Below are 20,925 nucleotides of genomic sequence, written 5' to 3' on the forward strand. Positions count from 1 at the left end.
GCTACTGTCTTCTCTTGTACGTGCAGCCTGGCTTCTTGAAGAAATGGTTCGGTTGCTCTCCTAGGCACGCAGCTCTTCCTCTTTCCAGCTCTTGCTGGTGGGTTTTGTCCCTATTCTACTGTAACTGTTGTCACCTGGATCAACAATGAATTTCCAAAGCTTTTCTTTCCTTATATAACTTCAACTTTCTGTTCGTATTTAATACTTACTTTTGAATTACACCAGTAATACATAAAAGCAAGTTCCCTAAAAAAAAAAAAAAAAAGAAAACTCCGACAATACAAAAGTAAAAAGATATAGTTCCACCCCCTCCCCCTTTATTTCCCCAAGCCCATTTACTTCCTCAGAATATTTACTGGTAACAGTTTGTTGTGCATACTTCCAGATTTTTCTGTACATTTGCATATGGATAGATAGGTAGAATGATATAATTAGAGACATTTTATTTGCTATTCACATTATTCGCCACCTTTTTATGTTCATTTTGAGGGCTTCTTTTAACATTAGTTTATAGGGATCTAAGTCTTATCTTGACATTTTCATTCCTTTTGTTTACGATGTCTCTCCTGAGTCTCCCTCTACTCCTTTGACAATTTCTTTTTGTCCTATTTCACTACTCCTTGTGTTCTGTCGCTTTCTTTACTGTGGCTGCTTGTGTAGGGCGTTGCTTTTGCTCTCCCTGTTTCCTCACTTGGATCCACTCCCCAGACTTAGGCCATGTAGATAGAGCTGCTCTTTCTCAATACTTGCTCTGCTACATACCATGCTATATGCATGATATCTCATGAAGTAGCTCAGTGAATCTGAGTATTGGAGAAATGAAATGACTCCTGAGGGCCACCAATCTAGTAAATGACAGAGCTGGAATCAAGTCCTGGGCAGGCTGACTCCAAAGCCTATGCACTTAACCACAAAGATATATAGCCTCCATTATATGTAGAAATTCACCCACATGTATTTTTCTATATTGAACTATCTATATATCATCTGTCACTGGGTGCTCAGAGTTACTTGATACTAAGCAAGACAAACCCAAACTCATGTATTTCTCTAGGCAACTTCATATTCTTTCCCTGGATAGGAATGCAAAGCATAGTCTCCTATACACTCAGTCACTCAAACCAGCAGGATATCATCCCCTGACCCCGTCCTAACTGCTCACTCCAGTCACTGCTTGTGGATTCTACGCCAGAACATGACTGTTCTCCGCTCCTCCACATGTCTGCAGCATTGCCCTGGTGCAGGCCACCAACACCAATTGCCTGGACTATTGCTCTGCCACCTCGCCTGTCTCTTCCAGGTCGGCTTCTTTCCCATCCATTCTCTACAGTTTTACTAGAGTGCCCTTTCTAAGCAAACATCTGATCTGCTGAAGGAATTCCGGGGTTCCTGGTTGCTTTTAGTTATTATAATTCAGTTTACTTCTTATTGTAGAAAATTTTAAATGTATGCAGAGAAAGAGAGATAGTGGTCCTCCATGTTGCTTTTAGAAGATAAAATATTCATTATTTCACTAGTATTTATTGCTTCCCTACCCAATGCTAGGCTTTGCCCTGAGTTCTGGGATGGAGTGAGCCAGTCCAAGCGAGGCCCCTCCGAGCTGACCTCTGTGAACTCCTCGTGCCACTGCTCCCCTTATGTCCTGGGCGCCAGCTGGAGCCACCACATACAGGAATTTTAATGTGTGGGAATGTCTCTTCCAGTCTGACTTAAACCAACACATCTTTCAGGATGGAGCCCTTAGCAGCTTGCATCTTCTTTCCTGGTCCTCTTCCTCTGCCAGCAGGAAGGCCTGACCATTCCTTTCTTTGAGCCCTCACTGTAACTTCTTATTTCGCTCAAAGCACCTAAGAGATTATTTCATTGATTTGTTTATGTGTCTGTATCTCTCTGTCAGCCTCAATTCCTTCAAAGCAAATTGTGTACTACTCATCTTTTGTGCCCTGCCCCAGCATGGTGCCAAATTGCTTTTCAGAAATGCGTGTACTGATTTAATCTCCTTCCACTAGGGCAGAAGAAAGCTGGAATCACTTTTTAAAATCTTTACTGTATCAGTGGGTTAAAAATGATATATTGATATAATAAGCATTTTCTTGATTATTGGTAAGATTGTGTTTTGCTATCGCTAATATCTGTCTATATTTCCTGTATAAATTATCATCTCATATTCTTTTCCCATTTTTTTCATATTGGTGTTTTTCTAGAAGTTTTTTAATAAGCTCTTTGTAAGACAAAAATGTATTCATCTTTTATATTTGTTCAAATCACCCTGCGTCATTTTTTTGTCTTGTAGTTATACCTATGGGATTTTTTTTGACATTAGAATTTTTGAATTACAATGCAATGAAAGTATATTACTTTTGGGGGGAAGTTGTTCTATTGCTTTTTAAAAAATATTTTTAAAAATCAAGGTATACTTCATATACCATAAAGTTTATCATTGTAAAGTGTATAATTCAGTGTTTTTCTAGTATAGTCACTAGGTTGTACAACCATCACCACTAATTTCAGAGCATTTTCAACACCAAAAAGGAAACCCCATATCTGATAGCTGTCACTCCCATTTCCCCACTTCCCCTAGCTCTAGCCAACTGCTAATCTCCTTTCTGTGGAGATTTGCTCATTCTGGACATTGCATATAGATAGAATCATACAAACATTTTGCATCTGATTTCTTTCACTTAGCATAATGTTTCCAAGCTTCATTAATGTTGTAGCCTATGTTAGTACTTCATTCCTTTTAATGGCTGAATTCTATTCCACTGTATGGATATACCACATTTTATTTATCTACTCCTCAGTTGATGGCCATTTAGATTGTTTCCACTTTTCGCTAGTATGAGTAATGCTGCTGTGAATATTTGTGTGCATTTGTACGTGAACATGAGTTACCAACTCTCTTGGGTATATGCCTAGGAGTGGAATTGCCAGGTCATTTGGTAACTCTACGTTTAACTTTTTGAGGAACTGCCAAACTGTTTTCTACAGTGGCTGCACCATTTTACATTCCCACCAGCAACGTATTGCGGGTGCCAGTTTCTTCACATCCGTACCAACACTTATTTTTGTTGCTTTTTTGCTTAGAGTCTTTATATATTCTCATATATAAGCCCCTTTAATCTATTCTGGTTGGATTAATGCAGTTATATATGTACTCTTGCTGAAGAATTTTCTGTGATGATAAAGATAATTCTACCAATACCTACTTATGCACATTTGAAAAGAAATGAAAGTCTCAGTGTTAGGAAAGACTCATTAATGTCTATTGTGATATTAAACATTTTCCTCAGCTTCATAATATAGTACTATGAAAGACATGCACTTTTAGAAGCACTCCTTAAAATTTCTCTGTCCCAAGGTAATAATTTTACCACTAATGATGTTCTGTTGTGTTTCCTAGTAACAATATTTTGCCTGCTTTTATATTTAATTGTACTTTAGAAAGGATTATCGACAACTTTCCACGTGTCCCAAAGTTTAGTGAAATGTTTAAGTAATGAACTGTGACTGTGAACAGGAAAGAAGGAACAATATTTAGAAGAGGGGTTTTTAGTCTTTAATTTTTGTTCCTCTTTTTGATCTCTCTTAACTAAGATACTTGTGTTTCCGTTTACTGTAGAGGGGACAGCTTAGGAGGGAAGAGCCTGTCAGTAGAGAGAGAGATTGGTGGAGGAGACAGTGTTAGGACCTCATGTTAATGTGGTATCTAAAAAATATTAATTCGCCAATGAAGTAGAGATCCTGACATGAGGGAATCTGACACCAGAAACGGTATATGATAGTAATGCCGAAGGAGTGTGAGTAAAGATAGAGAAACTGGCCTTGCTTAGGTAAGGCCAAAGCCAGTGTTGCTTTGATAGGAGCTGTACTATTGTCATCGTGCTTGGATTTTCCCCACTCCCAAAGGCATCATGATTCTCTTGACATGAGCAATGCTGATTCCAGTTTTCTGGATAAAATTTAGCATAACCCTGGAGATAGGTGGAGTTTTTCTTTAGTGACCTGGGCTATGACATTTCATCTTGGGTTTGCTTCATATCTACGTCTTCAGTCAAAATAAGTGGGGCAGAATTCTGGCCCAGCAACAACAACCTCTTGCTAAGCTAATATAATTTCTATCCTTCTATAAAATAACTAAGGTCTGTAATTTCACACTGTGCCTCTGCTTTGGACTTTTCAACATTTTATTTGAATGTTCCCTTTTCTCCATATGGAGTGATGTTGATTAGGATTTTAAAAACATTTTTATTTGTTCATTTATGATTGATACATGATTATTGTACATATTTACGGGGTACAAGGTGATGCTTCAATACACACATAAATTGTATCATGATAAAATCAGGGTAATTAGCATATTAATCAGCTTAAACATTTATTATTTCTTTGTGATGAGGACACTAAAAAACCTCTCTTCATCAGGGCACAGTGGCTCGTGCCTATAATCCCAGCACTTTGGGAAGCTGAGGCCAGTGGATCACTTGAGCCCAGGAGTTCAAGACCAGCCTGGGGAACATAGTCAGACCTCATCTGCACAAAAAAATCAAAAAATTAGCCACGCCTGGTGGTGTGCACCTGTAGTCCCAGCTATTTGGCAGGCTGAGGCAGGAGGATGGCTTGATCCCAGGAGGTCAAGGCTGCAGTGATCTGTGATTGTACCACTGCACTCCAGCCTGGGCAACAGAATGAGAACCTGCCTCAAAAATAAATAAATAATTAAATAATTTAAAAAACCTCTGTTCCAGCTATTTTGAAATATTATAATACATGATTATTAATTCTTATAAATATTACACACTAATATTTTGTTCCCATATATATCCTAATGTTGACATCTGTTTGTACTCAACAGCTGAATTTTGAGTTATGCTTTCACTATGTTGATTTATATGTCCTTTGGCAGGGGAAACCTTTTTTTGTTGTGGGAGTTGAACTAAAAAGCAAAAATACAAAATAAAAAAATAACCAACCAAATGAAAATAATGAGGAGATTAGGCAAACATTTTAAAACTTGAGTACTACCTAGAAAATGGAAAATTTAATCACATAAAATATGTATTGGCAATATAGCAGAATAGAAATGCCAGTGGTCTGAGAAATATTGAAGAGAAGCCCTGCATGTGTTTTCAGTTGATTTGATGAAATCCTGGAGCAGACATCCATTTACTAGTGGGATATGTAAAGTTTTGTGATGCAGAGTTGGGGGAATACCCCAGTAAGAGCAGAATAGGAGTAGTAAACTAGGGAGCCCTAATGAAACCGATGGCATGACCTGAAAATTACTATGTGAAGAATAAGGAGCCATGCATCCTGGGCAACATAGTGAGACCTCATCTTATAAAACAAAAACAATTGGCCATGTGTGATAGTTTGCATCTGTAGTCCCAGCTACTTGGGGGGCTGAGGTGGGAGGGTCGTTTGAGCCTGAGAGGCCACTACACTCCAGCCTGGGCAACACAGCAAGGCCCTGTATCAAAAAAAAAAAAAAAGAAAGAAAGAAAAGAAAGAAACCGTGCAAAATAAATCATATTAGATAAAATAAATCATATTAATGATAAATCATATTAGATCATATTAGATGATTTATTTCATTTGAATAATATGATTTATTTCATTTGACAATGACATTGAATCATTTGATTGACTATTCTGTGCCAAGTCCCCAGGCCTGGACTTGTCTTTAATCTTTTTGCCTGGATTATTATTGTAATAGTTCCAACTCTTCCCCCTTCTCCTCTTATGCTCCACCCCTACCCTTCTTTCTCATCACAACAGCCAGTGTGATCCTGTTAAAAAGTGAAATCTTGGTTGGGAACAGTGGCTCACGTCTGTAATCCCAGCACTTTGGGAGGCTGAGGTGGGCAGATCACAAGGTCAGGAGATCAAGACCACCCTGGCTAACATGGTGAAACCCCGTCTCTACTAAGAACACAAAAAATTAGCCAGACGTGGTGGCGGGTGCCTGTAGTCCCAGCTACTCAGGAGGCTGAGGCAGGAGAATGGCGTGAACCCGGGAGGCAGAATTTGCAGTGAGCCGAGAGCGCAGCACTGCACTCCAGCCTGGGTGACAGAGTGAGACATTGTCTCAAAAAAAAAAAAAAAAAAAAGTGAAATCTTGTAAGGTCTTTGATCAAAGCTTATTCCTCGCACTGGAGGAAAACCTGAGACTTTCTATTGATCTACATGCTTTAGAATCCTGTTCCCTCTTCTACTTCTTTCTTACTCCTTGTCTTAGGCCATTCTTGCATTGCTATAAAGAAATACCTGGGCTGGGTGCTGTGGCTCACGCCTGTAATCCCAGCACTTTGAGAGGCTGAGGCAGGTAGATCACGAGGTCAGGAGTTCAAGACCAGCCTGGACAAGATGGTGAAACCCCGTCTCTACTAAAAATACAAAAATTAGCCAGGCATGGTGGCGGGCACGTGTAATCCCAGCTATGCAGGGGACTGAGACAGAGAATTGCTTGAATCCAGGAGGCAGAGGTTGCAGTGAGCTGAGATCGTATCACTCCACTCCAGCCTGGGCAACAGAGAGAGACTCTGCCTCAAAACAAACAAACAAACAAAAACCCGAGGCTGGCTAATTTATAAGGAAAGTAGGTTTAATTGGCTCATAGTTCTGCAGGCTGTACAAGCATGGCACCGGCATCTGCCCCACTTCTGGAGAGACCTCAGGAAGCTTTTACTCATGGCGGAAGGGGAAGGAGGAACAAGTGGGTCACACAGCAAGAGCAGGAACAAGAGAGAGAGAAGAAGATGCCACACACTTTTAAACAATCAGATCTCATGAGAACTCATTCACTGTCTCGAGGACAGCATGAAGCCATGAGGGATCTGTCCCCATGACCCACACACGACCCGTACACCTCCCAATAGGCCCCACCTCCAACACTGGAGATGACATCTCAGTGTGAGATTTGGGTGGGACACAGATCTACACCGTATCGTTCCCCTTGAGGAAACTCACCACTTTGTCATTCCCTAGATAGGCTAGGCCCACTCCCACTGCAGGGCTTTTGCACATACTGTTCCCTGGGCCTGGATGCTGTTCCAGCAGCTCGCCACACGGCTTCCTGCTTCAAGTGGTTTCTCCAGTACCATTTCTCCATGAAAACAGCCCTCACCGCTTGGTTAAAATTGTCACCTCTGCCCCCTTACTTCCTATTCTACTCTCACCATATTTTCTCTACAGTACTCATCACCAGGTGACATAGGATAGATTTGTCTTATTAATGTTGTCTTTCTCTCTCTACTACTGTGTAAGCTTCATAAAGACAGATTTTTTCCCTACTGTGTTTACTCCTGTGCCCAGTGCTTTGAACAGTTTCCAAATATACAACACTTAGTAAATATTTGTTGACTCAAAGAACCCATTTGGACTCACAGGAACCTATGAAGAAGGAAATCAGTGTTACTTATAATCCCAATGCATGAAGTAAATAACTACCATTAGGATTTTGTGTATTTTCTCTTTTCTCCCCACTTAATATTACAGAAATATTGGAAAGTACGGAAAAGCACAAAAGTAGTAACTCAAGAAGTAATTAAAAATCACCCATAATTGCTCCAGCCCGAGAAAGCTCCCTTTAAGTTTTGATGTATGTCTCTCATTAGAGTATCTTTCTCTCCGTCTCTCTCCTCCCTTCTCCTCTTCTGCTTATGTCTGTGTATATACTTAATTTTCTCCCTCTGTATATGAACATATATGCATGTACATGTACATATAATGTTTATCTCAGTTTCTTGTTTTTTTCTGTTTATCAATAAATCTTGGGTATGTGCCATTATGTTATGACTTTTTTAAAAACATATTTTAAATGGCTTGTTATCATTCCATTATGTAGATATATTATTGCTTATTTAACCAGTTCCATATTATACATGTGTGTATTTAGATTGTCTCCATTTTCTTATATTTGTTTTAGTGAATGAACGTTTCGTTTCTTTGTATCTCATTGTGCAAGTATAAGATTATTTTTCTTGAGTGATATTAGAAATGAAATTACGAAGGCAAATGATATAAACATTTTGACCTGTTTTGATACATATTGTCTTCTACAATGACTCACTTCAGTGGTGCTATATGACAATATCTATTTACTATATCTTTGTTAGCCCTGAGTCCTTTTTTCTAAAAATCTTAACCAGTTTTGGTAAATAATTTGTACTCCTTTAAGAAGGACTTTTTAAGAAAATTTTATTATTATTATTTTTGAGACAGGATCTCTCCCTGTTTCCCATGCTGGAGTGTGGTGGTGAGATCATAGCTCACTGCAGCTTCAAACTCCTGGGCTCAAGTGATCCTTCTGCCTCAGCCTCCTGAGTAGCTAGGACTACAGGTGTGTGCTACCACACCCAGCTAATTTTCTTTTTCTCTTTCTCTTTCTTTGTCTCCTTCTCTCCTTCTCTCCTTCTCCCTTTCTCTCTTTCTCCCTTTCTCCCTTTCTCTCTCTCTTTCTCTCTCTCTTTCTTTCTTTCCTTCTTTCTTTCTCCTTCCTTCCTTCCTTCCTTCCTTCCATTTTGTCACCCAAGCTGAAATGCAGTGGCATGAACACTGTCATTGCAGCCTTGACCTCCTGAGCTCACACAACCCTCCCATCTCGGCCCCCCAAGTAGCTGGGACTACAGGTGCATGCCACTACACCCAGGTTATTTTTGTATTTATTTTGTAGAGATGGAGTTTCACCATGTTACCCAGGCCAGTCTCAAACTCCTGAGCTAAAGTGATCCGCCTGCCTCAGCCTCCCAAAGTGCTGGGATTACAGGTGTGAGCCGCCACACGTGATCCCAGCTAAAATAAATAAATAAATAAATAAAAATAAAAAAAATAAAAGTAGATATGAGATCTTACTATGTTGCTGAGGCTGGTCTTGAACTCCTGGCCTCAAGCTCTTCTCCCACTTCAGCTTCCCAAAGTGTTGGGATTGTAAGCATGGGCCACCGTGCGCAGCAAGAAGGACTCTTTTTCATGCATTTATTGGTCATTTGTTTATTATGTTCTGTGAAGCCCTTTTGTCTGTTTCTTGACTTACTAATTTTAGCCAGTGTGATTGATTCTGTGGCATAAAAATGAAAAATTTAACACCCTTACAATACCTCTTATGTCCCCTGTCTTTTGCCCCCTCTGTTTTTGTTACTTACATATTTTTGGATCTTAAATTAGTTGACTTCATGTCCTAAAATAGTATAATTAAACCTCTGTTGATTTATCAACTTTAGACAGTATGAATTGACTCTGCTAGGAAAGATAAGTATAATAAGTTAGACATTTAATGTGTTTTCATTGTTTTTTTCTTTCCTAATCCTGAGGTTTTATTACTTTCATTATTATTTATTCTCACTTTATAAACTTTTAGACATTTATATTCTGTTCTCTAAATTATTCCTCTGTGTTTTGTCATAGGCTGATTCTGAAAAATTAAAAACCAATAAGGAACATTTCCATAGTGATTATAATAAATATTGTGTCCCAAAGTATCAAGGTTGGTGTTTGATCCCACAGAGAATGAAATGTACCGTATGTCATTGAATATTTGCTCCTTGAAGCAGAACCTTGCTTGTGTCAACTTCTAGTTTCTTTCTAGCTTCTTTTACTTCATCTGGCTTGTTTTCTTGCATTCAATTGTCATTTTATTGTCTTTGATTTCTGTTTTGTTTGGTTGGAAAACCTCCTCATAGTTTTTTCCTGCAGTAAGTGTGTGGGGATAGTAAGTTTTTCCTATCTTGTCCTGGTACTTGGTCAGTGTTTGGTTGTCTGTGTATTGTTTATTGTTTTAGAAATTGTTAAGCAGGTTCAAAATATTTTCTCCACAATTCTCTGTTGCCACCTAGAATCCCAAGTTAATGATAAAAAGCATGACAGGAAAAAAAAAATGTATGGCAGCATGAGTCTCACTTCCTTTGGCTACCTGTTGTTTCTCTTTGGAAGCCTTTATAATTTTTCTCTATCCTTAGAATTCTGATATTTTATCAGGATGTATCAGAGTATGAAATGTTTTCATTTCTCCTGTCTGGTATTTGGATTATTCTCTCTATTTGAACTGTGCTGTGCTCACTTCAGGGAGTTTCTTCCATTTCTGTTTTTTCTTTTTTAGATGGAGTCTCACTCTGTTGCCCAGGCTGAAGTGCAGTGGCATGATCTTGGCTCACTGCAACCTCTGCCTCCCAGGTTCAAACGATTCTCCTGCCTCAGCCTCCTGAGTAGATGTGATTACAGATGCCTGCTACCACACCTGGCTAATTTTTTGTATTTTAGTAGAGATGGGGTTTCACCATATTGTCCAGGCTGGTCTCAAACTCCTGACCTCAGGTGATCTGCCTGCCTCAGCCTGCCAAAGTGCTAGGATTACAGGTGTGAGCCACCATGCCCAGCTCTCATTTCTTTATTATTAGTATTTTTTCCCCATTGCAGTCTAACATTTTTCCTTTCTGGAACTCCCATAAGACAGGTATTAGACTTCTTGGATCTATACTCTAGGTTGCTCAGTTTTCCTTTTGTATTTCCAATCTCTTTATATTTTTGTTTAGTGTTCTTTATTTGACCTCTCTGACCACCCAGCTTAGGTTTTAGCCATGTCTGGGTTATTGGTTAGTAATTCCATTGACCTATAAAATTTTAGTAATTATTTTTTGTTTCCAAGAACTCTTATAAAAAATCTGATTACTCCTTTTCCATGGCAGCCTCTTTTTGCTTTATGTCTCTAATATCCTTCCATATCTTTCTGAAGATAGTAGGTACCTTTTTACCTGAATTAGACTTGTTTCTTTTAGTGTCTTTTCTGTTTGTTCATTTGGGGCTATATTTGTTATCTCTTGCTGCTGAACAATTTTTAAAACAATAAACAATTTGTTGTTATACACAGTTTCTGTGGGTCAGGTATCCAGGCATAGCTTAGCTGGGTGCCTCTGCCCAAAAGTGTCTCACAAGGCTACAATCAAGGTGTTGGCCAGGTCTGTATTCTCATCTGAATGCACAACTGGGGAGGGATCCACTTCCAAGTTCACTCACTCTGCTGTTGGCTAGATTCGCTTCCTTACCAGTTGTTAGCTTGAGCTTAGTTCCTAAATGACTCTTGGCCAAAGGCCTCCTACAGTGTCTACTTTTCATGGGCCTCTCTGTAGAGTAGCTCAGAACCTGGTAGCTGACTTCTCTCAAAGCATACAGCAAGACAGCAAGAGAAAGCAAGTGAGATGGAAGCCAGAGTCTTGTAAACTAATCGTGGAATTGCCATCCCATCACTCCTGCTGTGTTGTATTCTTTATAAGTGAGTCACTTAGGTCCAGCTCACACTCAAAAGGAAGGCCCTGTTACCTAAGGGGGTGAATAGAAGCCAGGGGTCACTGAGAGGCCATCTTAGACACTGCCTACCATAGGGGCCTTTTGTGGTGATAGGGGAGACTGGTTTTCATGAGTGTCTGCTGTTCCTTGTTTCTAAATGAAGGACCCTGTGGGACATTATGGGTAGCTGGTCTGGGCTTACTCTGTGACTGTGAATGCTGGATCGTGTAACATGTGTCAGCTTCCTTTTCAGGTATGTGGGCAGACAGTAGGAAGGCAGGTTGGAAATTCTTCCTTGTGTAATTCTATACCCTTTAGCCCACACAGCTGGAACCTGTTACTTGCTACTACCCACTAAAATATGGAAACATGATGGAATAGTGACTTCCTTGATTAGGTTACATTATATGGCAAAGGAAAAGAGTTACTGAAGATATCATTACAGTCTTAAATCAGTTAATGTTAAAAAGGAGATTATCCTTGGTGGACCTGATGTAATCAGATGAAAGACCTTATAGAGCAGGTGAGAAATGTTCTCCCACTGGCTTTGAAGAAGGAAGCTGCCACGAGTTCTATAGCAGCAGGGAAATGAACTTTTCTAACAGCCTGAATGAATTTGGAATAGGATTCTTCCCCAGCCAAGCCTCACGATGATAATGCATCTTGATTGACACCACGGTCATAGCCTTGTGAAATCCTGACCTAAAGGTCTAGCTAAACTGAGCCTAGACTCCTAACCCACAGAAACTATGAGATAATAAATGTGTGTTGATTTAAGAACCTGGAAGTAAAATACACTGTATTCATTTTCTATTCTGTAACAAATTATCACCAAACTTAGTGGCTTAAGTTCTGTTGTTACAGAATAGGAAATGAATACAGTGTACTTTATTTCCAGGCTCTCAAAGCCTCTCCCTTCTTGGTTCTCCCTTGTGTCCACAGTGACTGTCTGGAGTAAACCCAAGCTCTGTTCTCAGAGTCCAGCTCCCTCATTGGAGTCCTTCTTTAGGAAGGTGCCACCCTTTTCTAGAGAAAGCAGACCTTGCACTGTCAGCTGGGGATGTGTCACTGCTGCCAGCTGTGCCTTTTAGTTCTTATTTTTGAGGGGTGTGAAGAGGAGGAGCCTAACTTCACATATTCTAAAGGTACTTGTTTAATGGAAGATCATAACAATTGCCCTTGCCTCCCTTCTGTTGTTTACATTTGTTGCTTCTGAGTTTGGAGACTCTCTGGGCCACTCTTGGTGAGAAGCGTGCTTATGCAAGGTATCTGTATCTGTGGTTTCCTCTACTCTCGTTTCCCCACCAAGCTAATTCTGCTTGCTTAGTTTTTCTCTTCATGGAATTTTACAAATTCCATTATATAGGTGCTGAGGATGTCTGGTCTATTGATGGCATATTTTCCTGTTTTTATAATGCTCTTACGGTTTCATTCTTTAAACAGAAAACAATTTTTTTTAGCAAAGACCTTGGAAGCACAGGGAGGCGGACGTTGGTGATGAGTCTGTGTGAAGTCAGCCTTGCATTCCAAACTGGACCTGCCTTTTGCTTTTTCTTTTTTAAGAGAAAAGAAAATACTGCTTTGCTACCTAACACTGATGTAATGTATTTGTAACCAATTTGGCATATTTCTAATAAAACTGATGAGAAAGGCAGAATTTTTATAACAATTGCTTTTCTTATGCTCTATTACTATTTTTCTCCCTTAAGTTCTCCCAAAGCATATTCCTATTAAGACTCTTCTATCTTTTCTTCTTCTTTTCCCTTCCTGTCACTTGTAATTTCATAGCCTCCCTTTCTAGTCTCTTTGGGTAATTTCTTAGAACGAGTGACTTGAAAATATTGCCGACACGGTTCTTTTCTAACCCTAACAACATGCACAATACAGGTGCTGAGGATGTTGAGATAATTGACCTTAAATTGTGATTTTTAGAAGTGTCTTAAGACTTTTAATTCCAAGCAACACAAACCAAGTAACCTAAACCTCAAACCGGCTTAGGTTAAAAAAAGAAAGAGTTTATCAGCAAGACACTGCAGTATCTCCCTAAACCCCAGGCTAAAGTTGTATTCCAGTGTCACGAGGGCCTGGCACCAGGAACTAGAAAGCTACAGGAGCCCAGGTAGCCGTTAACTTTCTGTCTCAGACTTTCTGTCTCTCCTGTCTTTGCTTTTCTGAACATCTGCTTATTCTTTTCTCTCTCGTCGGACTCACTTTGACTGTTTTGGCATGGGTGTGGCCAAATATGGCTGCCCAAAAATGGCAACTAGAATTTCCAAGTTAATTTTATTGCAGTTCAAGCGAATAAGGCAGAGGTACAATCCCAGATTCCAAGGGGAAAGAATCCATTTGGTTTAGCTTGCACCAGTTATCTCTTTTTAGACTGGTTTAATGTGGTCATGAGGGCAGCTTTTGTGGTATAAACATGGCTTGCCATGGCCCAAGTTCCCAAAGAGGAGGTAAGTGAGTGGAAGTTTGGGCAGGTATCTCAAAACACTTCCGCTGCAACATTCTTTATGTCCAATGTGCGCTTTCTCATCAGAGAGGCAGTTTAGCTGGTGTTTAAGAACATAGACTTGGGGTCAGACATACCTTAATTTGAATCCCAGCCCTGCTACCTACTAGCTGTGTGATCTGAGGTCAGTACTTTCCGTCTGTGAAGATCAAATTCCTTCTCTGGGCAATTGGGATCACAAATCTCCTGGGGTTGCTGGGAAGATGAGATGAAATAATGTATGCTATATCCTATGCACTCAATAAATAGTAACTATCATGAATTATTACTATCATACCATTGGGGAAAGATGGTATGCATGGAAGAACATTCATTTCATCATCCTGAATGATGCAAGAAGATCTGGAGGCAAAATTTTAGATACCACAGAATTATATCATCAGTAAAAATCTAAGAGTTAAGTTTTGTTTTACCATACTTGACCAAAGACATAGATACAGGCTAGGCTGCAGGAGTTAGGGCCCAAATAATCTAAACTTATTTCTAGAATATAATTTCTATTTCTGTTGGCTTTAAAAACAGTCAATGATTTTGCAGTCTTAAAGAGAGCCCAACAGAGTTGGTGGTCACTAATACAGACATAATAGCTTTTTTCCAGTTAGTGCCTGTTCTAATGGTCTCTGCGTTCATTCTGTTTGGGAGCAGGTTTATTTTGATTGGCTGATATCTTACTTGGTGAAATATTTTGAATAGCATCCCTGGAAACCATGTGCCAGAATTCAAAAGACCTCAGTTTTTTTGGTTAAAGAAGACACACTACTTTCTTTTAAAAACTATTGCAATTTCTTTTGTACTTTACCCACTTCTATGGTAAGATTTTTTGGGTAGCAAGTATCATTAAATGAATTCTTAGTAAAGGATATGTAAAATGATTATTTAAATCATTCATCATTGAAGGATACCAAATGTCAGCTGAAAGTTAACATTTATGTTAAGTAGAGATAGCTGAATAAATAATGCTCATTTCTTTTTCAAATGTAGCATATTATATTCTATATGGAACTATATATAGTAGAACAATATCTCAATGACTAACTGTGTAATTTTCTCTCAAGTTATGCAGACATTTTGATTGAGAGGGAAGTATTAATGCAGAAGTACATTCATCTAGTTCAGATCGTAGAGACAGAAAAAATTGCAGCTAACCAACTCCGACATCAACTTGAAGATCAAGACACAGAAATCGAAAGGCTTAAATCAGAGGTATTTCCCAGTTGATAGATTCCTTCTCATTGTTTCACGTTTTACCGTCATTTCCTCATGATTACTTAAGGCCAATTCAGGGCAACATTTTAATCCCAGGCTGACTTCCTCTGACGTCAAAACATACATGGCTGGGCCTGACGTAGACGTGGATCTAATGTCTATATTAGGATTAGGTAAATGTGCTACAGGAACATATCAGGATAATGTGCTTTTTTTTGGTGGAGGATGGTTATTTGTTCTCTTGATACCCTTTATTAGCTCAGAAATTCAAGAACTGACTATAGCGTTTAACTGTTTTCAGATGCCTTACAGTAAGGATAATTATGAGTCTGCCATATATTCCATTAAAGTCTAAAATGACAACTAAGGGAGGACCAGAAATGAATTCAGAAATACTTTACTCTTTTAGATTTGAAGGAGTCTAACCTTCTCCCCTCCACAGTTTTGAAAAGAACATTTGGATTAAACTATAAGACATTTGCTAGGGTGAATTTTTCCCTGGAGTTGGAATTCCTGCCTCCCTCTCCTCCCGCAGAGTGTGAACTTCTCAGGCCTTGCATCCCCGGATAGTGAGGCTGATGCCCAGTGTGAGCGGAAGGCGGTTTTAGAGTCTACAGCCATGGTGTGTGCCTGGGTCCTCCCTCCCTCCCAGGCCTCAGTCTAGATAGAGATTCCTGAATGTACCTTTCCCGGTGTCCTGTCCTTCCTCATGGGCAGCAAGCAATCACTGAAGAATGGGAGAGGAATGCAGGGAATGAGATTTCCTCCCTCTGTCTGCCCAGGGATGCACTGGTATCTTCTGAGATTCAAAGAAGGGAACAGGACACAAGGAAACCTGCTAGTAATTGTATCCTCAGTGACAGAAACAGTTTAGGCTCCTCCGTTTTGGCAATGGTCTTGTCATTTTTATCGTCATCAGACAACATTTTCCTTTTTGTGTCTTTGCACCTTCCTCTGAGACACACCCTGTGAATCCTAGATGGGGTTTTCGCCTTCTGCTCCCAGCACACATCACCTCCGGTGTCGACAGCACAGGCACAAGCTTCTTCCAACTGGGATGTGGCAGCTCCTCTGATGATGACAACTTGCAGATGGCGTTCACCATATTATTACAATTGTTAACTTCCCAGTTCGACCCTGATATCTGATATGGTGAAAACAGCAACAGAAAACTTAACAAACCTGCATTTTAAAAGACTATATCAGGCACTGTTATTTAAAACAAAATTATCGTGTTCTTTCTTTGCCACTGTAAGCTAGAGCAGATGCTTGTCTGCTCAGTGAAAGAGGTTGGTATTTACTCCACGAGAGAAGCTCAACACCAGGCAATGTTCCTCAATATTTATGTGTGTTTATCTGCCTTCACTATGTTCTATTTTAGTCTGAATGTAGATTGCAGCAAAAAACTGTCAGTTGCAGGTATGTCTTCTGTGGTCTCTTGACAGGAGCCATTAATTTATTTCCTACTCCCTTTCTTTTCCCACTTCCTTGCCAGAAAATGGCAGAGGGGTGGATTTGGTACGGGGGACAAAATATAAAGACAAGCTAGAGAGGGGCCATTATGATCTCTTAACTTTTAGGGTATTGCTGGCTAGTAGGTCTGTATAGGTTCTTAAGCTTGGAAGAGCCTGCTGTTGAGTCTAGAGAATTTTACTGCTATGTGTAGTTGAGAGGCCACCCAGTCTTGAAATGCCCCTCACAGGTCACGGAACTGAGCTGGAGATATAAAGAGATCCCAGGTTATTTTGATCCTTTTTACCTTTTCTAAGGAATTCTCTTGGTTGGCTTGGACCAGCCCCAGGGCTCTGAAGTTCCCTTTGCAGTTGCCATTTTCCTAAGGATGTCTGTGAGTCTGGGGTGCCATGTGCTTTGGAAGACTACAGGCCAATGACCAGACCCAGGGGGTCTGAGCTGAGTGTCACTTCATGTGGGGACCACAGGGCATTGCAGGCAGCCGCCTTCAGGTGAGGGGGTGGACACATCGCTGGGCTCCTGACAAGGTCTTGGCCTCTCACCACTGGCAGCTGGGGCTGAGTTTTGGGCTAACGTTTCTGCTAGCCCAGATCCCAGATTACACTTTGCACAGTCACTTCTTATAAACACTTCCATTGGTGATACCGTGCTTGGGGTAAAGTTTATGTTTCCCCCATCTCAGCACCAAAGGAAGAGAGGGTGCATAAAACGTGGATGTTTCCTGAGGATCTCATTGAATCACCTCTGTAGGCAGAGCTTCCAGTGTGTTATGGCTATATTCCAGCATTTCCCAAGTCATGAAATGGACCAATTTTGTGTTCCAGATTATTGCTCTTAATAAAACCAAAGAACGAATGCGACCTTACCAAAGCAACCAAGAAGATGAAGATCCAGACATCAAGAAGATTAAAAAGGTAGGGCCTGGAGGTTTCCAGCTTTGCAGGAGCGTGGTGACCAGTCGTCTGTTCTATGGTGATGTCTTTGCTACCCTGTGCATGAGCTGGGAGCAGCCTTGGTGTTTCTGTGCTGTGGCTCCCAGACTTGCCCTGCGGAGTGATCCAGACATGGCTACTCTAGAGAATTTAGGCTTGAGATGTCTTTACACTGTCTAGGAAGGATGCCAAAACCAGGCATGAAGACAATAGTGTTCTCCAGTGGGGTTAATTAAGTGCTGTTCAACCTCTTGATTTTGTGCGGCTTTCATATTTTGGGGGAATATTTTTTAAATTACATTTCAAAAATATTTCTTTTAGCTTTAATCTTTAGTGCTATTTAAGGAAGATTTTTTTGGGCATGTGAGACGGTTGAGTAAATCAGCACATCCGCTTAGATTTCTGGTTTATTGTTGTTTCTTATTTAACATCCACACAATCAGCAGATTTTTCCCTCTTACTGCCATTTATAATTGCACAACTTTTGCAATGAACCAAATGCTGGCTCTCACTCTAGTCCACTGTGTTTTGATTTGTCATTTAGGTTTTGATCCCATGATCCTGATTATCTTATATAAAGCACTTACTCAGCTTTGTTAATAATAAGTGAAAAGCATCATATTTGAGGAAATTTGCCTGGATATGCATCTTCAAATCTTATTTCTTTTAAATTTGTTATTATTCCTTTCATTTTATGCTAATAATCATTCCCCCTTCACTGTAACACAGCTTTAATGTGCTACAGTTTTTAAATTTACCTGGGCGTTTCAAAGATGATCAGTAAATGTTTGTTGATTGGCTGAAATACACAGGCCAGTGCACTTTCTCAGGCTAGCCTGTTATTTTTCACATCATCCCTAGGGAATCCTGATCGATTTTAGAGACTATGGTGCTTTCTACAAAATTGTTTTTAAATTTTATTTTATATTCTTTTTTACACCTTTAAATATTGCTCAGAATTTGAAATAGAAATGATTCTTAGGACTAAGCCAAATGTTTTCAGTTTTCCAGAAATATAAAAGTGAAATAACACTATTCATTGCTTAGAAATTATTATTTTTTAAACTGGTTTATGCTATTGTGTTATAAGATTAATTCTTGTTTTTTTTTTTTAAATCCCATCTAGTCAGTCTGGAAACAAGATTAATTCTATTGCCTTTCCTTTAATAGTATGCAGTTACAGGTAAAGAAAAAATTAATAAAATTCAATTTTCAGGTGTGTGGTAGAAACTGGTCTATTAGTAAATAAGTGAAGCAGCTATTGGTCAGCAAGCACCCCCTGCCCAACTAAATAGAAAGGTTTTACTTAACACAAAATCCGATTAAGGTGATTTAAAAAAATATTTCTGTTAAATGAAAGAACACTGATAAAATTTTAAAAATATTTTTCTACCTTCTTGTTTCTTAATAGAAATAATTTTTTAAACCAGTTTTTGCACTTGTTAAATAGGTTTTGAGATCAACTTTGTTGTTCTTTATGTCGTATTTCAAAATAATGTCCGCATGGAAAAAAGTGTTAACAATGAATGAATCATTCTCTATTCTGATCTTGGCAAATATCAACATAATTTTTTTTACCTTAATAGATTAAAACTTAAAATTGGTTATAATTCATGGAAATTTTCGTTATCGCGCCACTGCACTCCAGCCTGGGAAACAGCGTGAGACTCCGTCTCAAAAAAAAAAAAAAAAAAAAAAAAAAAAATCTGAATAAAATATCCCCACATAATTGTGTTAAAATGTGGTTAATTTTTATTGAGGTAGAGTGACTTTAATGACTGTATAAAAATTGATAACATGGTGAAAACACAGGTAGGCAAACAAGAGAATTTTAGACATTGTAAAAGAAAGGTCATTGTTTAATATGTGATAATTTAGAACATAGTATGGAAAAAGCGAAAAGTATAAGGGTGTGTTAAATAGATAATAATGATACTTTGGTAGTGATTTAATACTTTCAATTATATGCGAATTTACAAACTACTTTGTTGCTGAATCTGCCACATCTAAAGTGACAAACCCTAATTATCATAAAACAAATCCTAGTTGTTATAATTTTTTATATTTAGAAAGGACTTTTATATTTTTTTGTTAATCGTTTTATTTTAATTTCATGAAAAATGAAAGCAGTCTGATAACATGAGATTAAAAACAGAGAAATATGAGATGGGGTCTTGCTGTGTTGCCCAGGATAGACTTGAACTCTTGGGCTCAAGCGATCCTCTCACCTTAGCCTCCCAAGTAACTGGGACTACAGGCCTGTGCATGTCCAGCTCTGTCAGTTATTTTATAGAGGAAGAAACAGAGAATCAGAGGTCAAGGTGGTTGCAAGTAATGGCAGAGCCTCTGAGTGAAAGGTTATAATATATACTTGACTGCTCAGTGCCCAGCATTTACCTGGGCGTTTTAAAGATGATCAGTAAATGTTTGTTGATTGGCTGAAACACACAGGCCAGTGCACTTTCTCAGGCTTGCCTGTTATTTTTCACATCATCCCTAGGGAATCCTGATCAATTTTAGAGGCTCTCATGTTTTCTGCAAAATTGATTTTTAATTATATTTCATGTTCTTGTCCATAAATTAATCACCATTGCAACTAGTCAGATTCCCTTTCGGTTTTTTGTTCTGTAGGTTCAGAGCTTCATGCGAGGATGGTTGTGCAGAAGGAAATGGAAGACCATTGTGCAGGATTACATTTGCTCTCCCCATGCTGAAAGTATGAGGAAGAGAAACCAGATTGTGTTCACCATGGTGGAGGCAGAGTCAGAGTACGTTCACCAGCTCTACATCCTGGTCAACGGCTTTCTCCGGCCCCTGCGTATGGCCGCCAGCTCCAAGAAGCCCCCCATCAGCCACGATGACGTCAGCAGTATTTTTCTCAACAGGTTTGACATTGCATAAATCCAAGAGAAAAACCCCTTTGTATTTCCTACAAGAATTTTTACTTAATCTTCAAAAAGGTCTCAGAACTTCATCTCGATAGTTTATGATAGTAAAAATAAGAAAGCTGTTATTTGTGTTCCATTGTTATTTTTATATCTTTACTTGAATCTTGGCATCTAATGTTCTTAATTTTTTCTTCTCTATTTGACATACATTGTCTTGTCATGTGGAGATGTGTGTTGGGGAAGATAATCTCTCTCATAAACTGAAGAAAATGGAGTGATTTATGGGTTTTTACATGTTAATTATACACAGGTATTTTAGGAAGAGCAAAAGCTAAGACAGGGCCTGAGGAGCTCTGGTGAATTTATTTGCTCAATACATCTTCAGTTTCCTTACTGCTGAGGATTCATCAATGAAAAATCAGAAAATGCCTGCCTTTATGGAACTTAAATTTTGATGCAGGAAGATAGACAATGAACAGCATTAGTGAAATAGATAGAATATTATATGGCGATTAGAGCTGTGGAGAAAAATAAAGAAGGGAAGGGGAAAAAGGGGACAAGGGAGTGTTTAGGTGTTTTACTTAGAATTTTAGCTATTTGTTTTTGGCTAGACAGTACACTCACATGGTTCAAAAGT

At 39.1% G+C, this 20,925-nt stretch overlaps 1 protein-coding gene across 10 annotated transcripts in view; it reads left to right on the forward strand.

The window, feature by feature from the left end:
• RASGRF2 (Ras protein specific guanine nucleotide releasing factor 2) overlaps positions 1–20,925 on the forward strand; it is a 265,274-nt gene that overhangs the window by 87,078 nt on the left and 157,271 nt on the right. For all 10 annotated transcript variants that reach the window (XM_005557287.4, XM_005557290.5, XM_065546425.2 and 7 more), the window contains 3 exons: positions 14,845–14,992; positions 17,293–17,382; positions 20,032–20,285. In XM_005557287.4, the coding sequence (XP_005557344.2) occupies positions 14,845–14,992; positions 17,293–17,382; positions 20,032–20,285 (492 nt within the window). The remainder of the gene's footprint in view (positions 1–14,844; positions 14,993–17,292; positions 17,383–20,031; positions 20,286–20,925) is intronic.

This window comes from Macaca fascicularis, chromosome 6 (genome assembly GCF_037993035.2).
Source record: "Macaca fascicularis isolate 582-1 chromosome 6, T2T-MFA8v1.1".
Classification (NCBI taxonomy): Eukaryota; Metazoa; Chordata; class Mammalia; order Primates; family Cercopithecidae; genus Macaca; species Macaca fascicularis.